Below are 9,693 nucleotides of genomic sequence, written 5' to 3'. Positions count from 1 at the left end.
GCCAATGACCGTTCCTGCTCGCAATACTGTCCGCATACTGTCCGCGACGTTCGTTCGCGCTCGTTTGTCAGGTGTAGGCCCGACTTTATATAGGCGGCATGACGGACCCCGTTCAATCGATCCGGGTAGCACGTGCTCGACCATAAGCGGGCGCAAATGAGCGGGCATAAAGATAAATGTCACGCGGGAACCAAGTCGTCGTGTGCCCTCTCCTCCTCTCACTTCCACCTTTCTCCTCCCTTTCTCTCCGTTACAGACCAACGAATTCGCGCTCTTCGAGTACGCTGTCGTTGCTCTTCGAACCGAGACACGTAAATAACGAGGGACAGCTGGAGACGTACACGCGCCTGCACACGAGCATACTTACCCGCGCTGATACATGATCATTGAAACATTTCCAGCCAGGCCTCGGATTATTTGTCCAGCCTTCCTGCCTTTGGCAGTTGGAGAATCGTTTCCACTGCTCACGTCGAAGATATGGGTAGTATCGCGAACCAGTGTCATCCCACAGCCTGTCAAACGGCCTCGCGTTTAGGTAACCTCTAGAAAAGCTACTATGCGTGGCTGAAAAGAAGTCAACTGGTTCGGTTGCGGGGCAAGAGGGGTATTCCACTAGTAATACCCACTCTTCTATGACACTCCCAAAACTACTACCTCCAAGTTCGGTAACGTGATTCGTTAACATAGGCGTAAGATATCCGTAAAATTCTTACACTCGAATAATAGAAGACGCAATTGAAGACCTAGGATTGGAAATACAAAGCAGTGAGTCGGATAAGGAATCAGATGACAATAGCTCGGAAGATTTACAAGGTAAAGGAGTACAAAAGTAATAATAATTAACATCATTTATGAAAATTGATTTAAAATTTAAGATGTACCTTTTATGATAAATTAATTATGTAATTGCATCGTACTAGATAACCGTTTAAAAAAATCATACGATGCAACATAAATATAAAAAATATGTGTACAGTACAGCACTTTTGCTGCATAATGCAATGAAAAGTTAATCGAAATGCTAATTAGTAATTAGTAATTGCAAATAATCACGTGTTCATCGGAAGAATCTGAAGTTAATATGTTTTTGGGATGAGTCTACGCTCTTGCAACTATTTGTTGCGTCTGTCTCACTTTGTCTCGTTGCTTCGTTCGCTTTCTTTGTCACGTGGTGTTCTATGACCGGGCTAATAGGAAGGGATCAGTTTCAGTGTCCATTTTGGTGTAGCTTGAGAACAGGGATGGGTGTTCGAGTCCTGAGTTTGGAACGATTCGAAGTTTTTAAGATTATTTCGATAAAAATCGGTTAGAAGATCGGTGAATCCTAGATTATGCTGGTTAGTCCTAGGATTCATTAAGTATATATCATGTCGAGGTGGTACAAGTCCAAAAAATGTTTGTAAACGCTTCCACCTTGGGCTTTTATCGAATCATCTCAGTAAATGCTAGGATTTACCAACAGCGATTGGCGAAGGTCTGTTTTGTTTGACCGGAAATCAAAGTAAATTAAAAATTCTAATCCTCAAATTGTAATCAGGCCTACTTTACGCTATGAAGTAAAACATAACCTAACCTCACCCTAACCGAAAATCAAAGTAAATTAAAAATTTTAATCTTAAAATTGCAGTTAGGCCTATTTTACTCGATGAAGTGCAACTTAACCTAACCTAACCCTAACCGAAAATCAAAGTAAATCGAAAATCCTAATCTTAAAATTGTAGTTAGGCATATTTTACGTAATGAACCGAAACTTAACCTAATCTAACCCTAACTGCAAATCAAAATAAATGAAAAATCGTAATCTTAAAATTGTATTTTGGTCTATTTTACTCGATGAAGTGAGACATAACCTAAACCGAAACCAAAAGGGATTTTTACTGATAAAAATTTTGACGAATCTTGAGAGTCTTGATAATTTTAGATAAAGTCTAGATAATTTTTAATCTTAAAGCTTAACTGCTGACAATTATTCAGTTTGTAAATACTTATGAGGATCTTGAGTACATTGGATTGAAAATTAAGAAGTCTTATTAATACATATTCAAAAGATTAATGTAACAGTAATTAAATAAAAACGTGTCAATTAGGTGAGAAAATGTATCGTACAGAGTCAAATTCTGCGACAGTTAAGATCTTATCGATATGAGATCTATAGATCCGAAGAGGCTCGGAAGGTTTCAAACCTCATTAGTATTTGTGTGATAGATTCACTTGGACAGGTTGGTTGGGGTATCAGCAGATGCATTATAATCATATATTTCACGATGTCATAAATTGATAGGTATGATAACTACGGTGCATAGAATTATTGATATATCGTGATAAGTCGCATTATATTTTATTTCTTTATTTTATCAACACACCGGCGTGAAAAAGTATTTAAACAGTTAAATTTAGAGGTTCTCATATAGAAATGGGGATTCAAGGAATTTTAAACAGTTTTCTTTCATTTTATATACATATGTATATATATGATAAACTAACTACGATGGAACTATGGAATTGGGTGCCAATTTCAAATTTCGCGCCAAATATATAATATAAGGAAATATTAAAACAAATAAATTTTATTATTTGATATATATAAAATAATATATAGGCATACATTATATTAGACGTAGTTAATATATATATATTTATTAATTTATTGAATATGTTAATTAAGGTGTCATTAGATAAGACAGTCCTTGGCGCGAAATTCGAAATTACCCAAGTCCATAGTTCCATCGTAGTTAGTTTCCCTTCTATGTCTTCACAGATATTTATCTATATAACATATTTATTTTATATATATCCATTGTATAAAAATATTATACACAGCATAGCTATAGTCAAATAGCATATAGTATGTAGTATATATATACTTACATATATTCTCCAATTTTATTACTATACAGTATACATATTACTTATTATACTTTACATACTACTAATAATAAACTATAGTCTATTTTATAGTTTACTATACTATGTGTACTATACTGCTAATAATAAACTATTGTCTATTTTATAGTTTACTATACGATGTGTACTATACTCCAATATATACCATATTTATTATCCGTTATTTATAGTTTACTGTACTATGTGTACTATACTATATACTACATTCATTATTTATTATTTATAGTTTACTATACTATGTGTACTATACTACAATATATACCACATTTATTATCTATTATTTATACTTTACTGTACTATGTGTATTATACTATATATCACATTTATTATTTATTATTTATAGCTTACTATAATATCTGTACTATACTGTATACCATATTTATTATTTATTATTTATTATTTATAGTTTACTATACTATTTGTACTATATTATATACCTCATTTATTATTTATTATTTATAATTTACTATAAACATTTATGTATTGTACACTGCACACCTATATATTTACATTCATTCCGCCATTCATTAAGTATTGTCGTTTACTCATAGTATATCAAGCCGGTGTTAACGAGTTAACATTCTGTATAGATAACGAAATACAAGCGACTGTCTTTCAGGACACCCTGTACGTGCCTGTAACAGGACGAGCATGCGTTAAACCGGATCGAATAAGGCGCGCGAATTATTTATTATCATACACTTGGCCCAGTTTAAGACACACTCGTGCTGTTGCCTGCACATCGGGGTTGTGTCGCCAATTTCCGTGCTGTCCCGTATCCCGAGGATCGTGTGCCGTGTGCGAGTACACGTTTCGGTCAGGCTGCATCAGCGATCGACCCGATAAGAGATACTTTTTTGACGATGATCGAATGGGATTTGCTGTACGAGGCAACGAAAAAATTGCACTTCCGCCGTTTCGACGCAACATTAATCTCCAGTAAGTAATCACACAAGAGACCTTGTGCTTTCGTTGACTTCATTACTGTTAAGCGGTTGGCCCTCTGTTCAGCGGCTTACGTATCGTCGAATTTCGATAACGAACTTTTTCCTCCTTTTTCCCGGCAAATAATTATTTCTTAAACGACTATTCATTATCGTCGTAAGAAACGTGATGTAGTCGTTTAATGATCAATAAGAGGGCTATTTGGCTTGTTACGCCCCGTTTTCGCTTGAATTTTATAGGGAAGTTGACACTTCTTTGCAACTCTGTTTAAATAGTTCGCGATTTAAGATGTGTTTAAAACAGATAAGACGTTTGTAACTTGAGAATGTTAATTTCAATTCAATTACTTGAATTATAAAACGTAGTCGAAGATTTAGCTCCCTTCTAATTTTATTCGTTAATTTCCGGTATTTGATAATTGTATTTTAGAGAAAAGTTTTTACTAGTATCGTTATTCGAAATTATTGATATTAGGTTAGTAGAGGCGTTACGTAGACGCTAGCACCATCTTAACTATTATTATGACGACACATGCGACAATACCGACAGTTAAAATGTTTTTATAATTTCGCGATTAAATTATCTACTTAGTTTTCATTTTTAATAGTATCACAGACGTTGTATTTTGTTATGAGACTAGAACGGAGATTGTATTCTTTTTTAGGTTAATTTTAAAGACTACTTTTAGATTTAAGCGTATTACATTTGTAATGGTAAATTAAATAATGTTTTAAATTAATTATATATAATTAATTATATTCCTAAAATGTTTAAATAAACTTTTTTCAGCATGTTCGTAATTAATTTTGAATAAATAAGAATATTCTTTGATATTTATGGAAGTATTATACTCTGAAATAGAACGACCATACCACGTGGAAAGCACTGGTTCTTGTCCGATCACTGAAGTTAAGCTGCGTTGGGCACGGATAGTACTTAGATGGGTGCCGCTTGGGAACTCCGTGTGTTGTTCGCATTTCTTTTTTCTCCTTAAACAATATTTATTGTATACACAATACGACATTTTGTATTTTTGCAATTACGAAAAATTACGGGTATTTAATTATTTACTGTTGAATTATTTTAAAACTACAAAATTGAATAATTTATTACCTCGTAACTATTTTTAATTGCATGAGGTTACAATGGATATTCTTTCTTTCCATTTTATGTTAATTTACAAAAATTTTATGTGGTACTGATAGAATACATATCCATAAAGAAGCGTTTTCATCAACAAATGAAAAATACTCTATTATATATTATAATTTCATTAAAAAATTTCCTAATAATTTTCTTCACTATTAATTCTCTATATATTATATATTTCTGCTATACATAATTAATTATTAAAATTTAACTTAAATTTCTCAGTATAAAATTTTGTATCAATTAAACACACTTTTCTTACTTACGAGAAAATATTCAAAATTGAACACTGTATGACCTAATCATTGGCAACGATAAATAGCTTTTAATAGATCCCTCACTATCAACGTAGTGCTACAAAGCAGTACTACAACGTAGTAACTGTGATATTGATAAATATCTACTTTAATTAACACAAGTCTGCAATGTGAATCTCATTACTCCATTATTTAATTTCCATATTACAATTTTATTTGACGATTATTACATGCACGATGGAAATATCGTTATAGGAATAAATAAATTTTCATCTCGCATGCTAAAGCCTGAATATCATAGAGAATTAATCCAATTACAAGAAGCTGTCAACGAGAAGGTGAAAACCAAAGCTTCCTGACGAAGTAACGGACAAGCTTGGCGCAACGGCCGGCAGAGCGCGCTGGAAACGCGGCTTACTAGGCGCGCGTTACATTTCACGCAGAAGAAATTTACGAGCATAATGAAAGACGCGTGTACGAAACGCGATGGTAAAAACACGCGATGCTCGTTTTCGAGTTAAGAGACGCGTTATTAATTATGCCCGCGAAATGTCTGTGTTTAAAGGGAACGGACCCGAACGCACGCGTGCAACAGGTACAAAATATCCAACCGAGCTTTCTTTATGGCACCTGCAAATTCGATCATACCGTTCCATTTTCTCGGTAATTCTTCCATGGTTAAATATTAACTTCGGAAGGACCAATCGGGTCAAAATGACATATTGGCAAGTTAACGATACATATTTTCATTGATAAGTAATATTTTAGTTAATATATGCTACCAGCTGAAAGTTTCGGAGCAACATGCCGCTTGAAGTGCAACGCGTGGATAAGCCCTCACGCTCACTTTTGGCGCCAACGGTAAATGATGTGAGAATTCTTGCAGCACGTATTGTCGGGATAATAAAAGAATATAATTAACCCTAGATTTACGGAACCCGTCAATTTGGCGGAAGGGTTGCTCCAATTATACGATGGTAACGGATTTAGTTAACTTATATTAAGACTGTTAACGTAATATATAATTGTTTTTAAATTAAACTAATTTATAGAATTTATAGAATAATCTCCTGTGCATTTTATTCCTTATCTGAAGTAGTAGTATGTATACTGTCAAAGTGCTGAGAAGAGTAAAAGGTAATTCAAAACGAATTCTAGTCATTCGAATAATTCAACCAAACTTGTACTTTAATTTTATTTCAACAAAATTTCATCTGTACTTCAAGAATATTAATTTCATCAATCATCTTGCTTATTTCCACGTGTATTATGGATGTCTTATTAATATTATCGATAAGGTTACCGATATCTTATTGTCAGTCATTAATAGCGATTCTCTCGTGTCATTCAAAGCTAAAAGTATCGCGTGACTTGTAACATTCCTCTCAAAACCACTGAAAATGACAATAGTCAAATATAAAAGTAGTGTTTCCCAGCTACAAAAAGTAAAAATTATTTTCGTATATTTTATTCTATCTTAAAGAGTCTCATAAGTATTTGTCAACTATGCCTAAAACTTGTGAGAAGAAGAGCGCCATCTGGCGTCACTTTTCCATAGAACACAAGGAAGACGGATCAGCATAACAGTCAGGTGCAACAGGTGCAGCGTCGTTGTGCCTTACCACAAGAACACAACCAGTCTATGGTTATACACGCGTAGATACCATATAAGTGCCTTTAAAAGCACATCGAGTCCCTTTAATCCGCCCAACAGGGCTTGTGCTGTCTGTACAAAAGCTTCCCTGACCACTTCAACTCCTCAGAACCAAACTACAGAGCGCCATCTACATCAAAGACACTCGACACACTGCAGAGAGTCTCTCTAGACCTCGAAAAATCAGAGAAATAGTGCAATCCTTGGTACAGATGATATTAGAAGGACTGTTTGACTCTCTCTGAGCAATAGCAAAGGGTTCATCAATTTTGTGATAAAAGGAAACGATACGAAAATGACGAGTTTTCAGACAGAGACACTTTGGTAACTCGGTATCTCCCAGAATTGTACTCAGTGAGATACTCAGAGCTGAAAAGAAGCTTGACAAAGGCTACAAGCGTTCATCTCACGTTTAGTCTGTGGACAAGCACCAATCAAGCGCCATTTTTCGCAACAACCGTTCATTTCTGCATCGAAAAGGTCTAATATCGCAAGCTGTTGCAAGTCTCTTATTTATTAAACAGGTTTTCTAACGAGAATTTACGTCTCTAAGACCTGGAAAATCGCTTCTAAAAGTAGAACCGTGGTGCATGACGGGATCACGATGGCTCGCAATCAGACAAGATGGCGGCAGGTGACCTGTTTCAGCGCGTGACGCGCCGCGCCGCGGAGAACAGTGGAACTATACTCGACGTGATAGACAAATGTCGAAAGATGGTTCGCGTTTTTGAAATAAATACTATTCCCAATGAGTTGCTGAGAAGACACTAAGCTTATTGAAGCCTTTTAAAACACTGAATCTATAAGGAGACATGCTTGATCGTTGGACCCCCACCTATTTGATGCTGAATCGCATAAACAACCTGAGACCTCAAAGATGGACGTGTCACATCTCACACTGACCGAGTGGAACGTAATCCTTGGTGTAGTTAACGTTCTGAGACCTTTGTTCGAGGCTCTGAAGGAGCTGCAGGGTGATAGCTACGTGACAATCTCGAAGGTAATACCTATAGTTGACGGTGTGGAGGCTACTCTAATGAATTTGAGGGATTTGTTAGCTGACGTTGCCCTGTTCCGTGATTGGTTGAATTAGGTAAATAGTTTGAGAACATCGGAGTCATTCCTATCCTAACCTAACCTAACCTAACCTAGGTTTTTGGACCCTAGGTACAAGGCTGTTGCGTTGCACTTGGAGCAGTGTGTTATACTGGTTAAGAACCGATTGATGAAGGAACTGTGTGGCTTGGATAAGGTTGGTTTTGGTATGCAAATGACTGATAGAGCGGAAATAAACAGTGAACGCGTGGAAACGAGCAATTTATAGGGGACGTTTGATCAGAGGGTGCAAGGCTTAGACGTTGAGTCTGGTAATTGGGTCGATTGTCATCTGAGGTTTAAATTGGAGGGGTAAGTGGTCCGTGAAGACTATTAAAAATTAGTATTTCGTAATAGGTAGTCGATAAAGTATTGCAATTTTAAATTTCCAAAATTTTGGTGTAATAGATCTATTTTTAGAATTATAAAGCTACAATTTTGAAGAAGTTTTGTGGTTATGTCAGATGATTTAAGAGCTTTTATTAATTTGGTTAGAAAATTAATTTTGGTTTAAGCAATTTGTTTGATATTTCCACAATTTTTGGTTTAATAATGAAATGGTATATAGTAGTAATATATATACTATAATATGTAATATATGATACATAACATATGAGATATCACGTATGGTATATAATACATACAGTATTATATATATAATATTTATTATAATAATTCTGTATAATATACAAAATACAGTGTCTTAAGATTTTTCATATAAATTTTCAATTTCCATCTAGTATATTTTATAGGTAAAAATAAAATTAATAAAATTAATAAAATTAAACAGTAAGACATTTAAGTACCATAATAAAATTATATAATAATATAATAAAAGAAAAATCTACACTGAATTTCGTCACCATTTTGACGTGATTCATCCACACCAAGAAAATATTCCTGTCCCATAGTGAATTTCAATATCGAATTTCGAGTAACAAATTTTCAATAAATTATTTATCTTTATCTTTTTAATAAATTATTTACATTGATAAAAATTTGCACGAAAATACTTAGGACACCCTGTATGTTACACATACCATATTCATAATACTCCTTCTGTTTTTGCAGATACGCAAGTTCGAAAGTAATTAACAGGACGATCGTCCCATTGACATGGTGGAACACAGATGGCAGCATGAGGTTTCCAAAACTTGCAAAACTTGCATCGGAATACTTATGCACACCTGCGTTCTCCGCTTCTAACAACTCTTTGTTCACAAAAATTCGCGAAATTTATTCGACCGAAAAATTGGTTTCTAGCTGAAATATGTCAATATGTCAAATATATCGATATATCAATATGCCGGGTGTAGCAAGCTCGGAGTGAAATAAATAGGATAACGGTATAAATTTCTTGTTTCATTTCTATGAGATTCTAATACAGTCAGTCACCTATAACACGGTTCTTTTATAACACGATTTCCATATAACGCGAAAAATGGCGAAAATCGGGAACAGTTCTCCTATAATGCATTTCTCGTTTCAGTTCACACTTTTCGCCAAGTATTGTTTCTTTAAGGATCTTTTCTCGCTTTTGTGGCTATACCGACAGGTGTAATTTGCGAAATTTTATCAACATCGTACCAATGAAACCGACATGGTCCAACCAACATGGTACATGGTCCAACCCGCGCTTGACTCTGTGTAGAACGCCCGGGAGATACCCGATATTGACGTATTATTCTT

The 9,693-nt window shown here is 34.8% G+C and overlaps 1 protein-coding gene across 1 annotated transcript; it reads left to right on the top strand.

Annotated features, from left to right (window-relative positions):
- The first annotated feature begins 6,761 nt into the window (after nt 1-6,761).
- LOC108547435 (uncharacterized) lies at nt 6,762-9,271 on the top strand. The gene is given in 11 exon segments (XM_083287390.1): nt 6,762-6,828; nt 6,831-6,938; nt 7,019-7,093; nt 7,096-7,138; nt 7,224-7,453; nt 7,529-7,661; nt 7,717-7,723; nt 7,787-7,992; nt 8,062-8,161; nt 8,234-8,316; nt 9,076-9,271. Coding segments are annotated over 11 exon segments (1,248 nt in total).
- Nucleotides 9,272-9,693: the final 422 nt, after the last annotated feature.

Source organism: Eufriesea mexicana, unplaced genomic scaffold (assembly GCF_001483705.2).
Source record: "Eufriesea mexicana isolate 0111107269 unplaced genomic scaffold, ASM148370v2 scaffold1030, whole genome shotgun sequence".
NCBI lineage: Eukaryota > Metazoa > Arthropoda > Insecta > Hymenoptera > Apidae > Eufriesea > Eufriesea mexicana.
The sequence above is the reverse complement of the archived record's forward strand: the minus strand, read 5'-3'. Positions and strand labels throughout refer to the sequence as shown.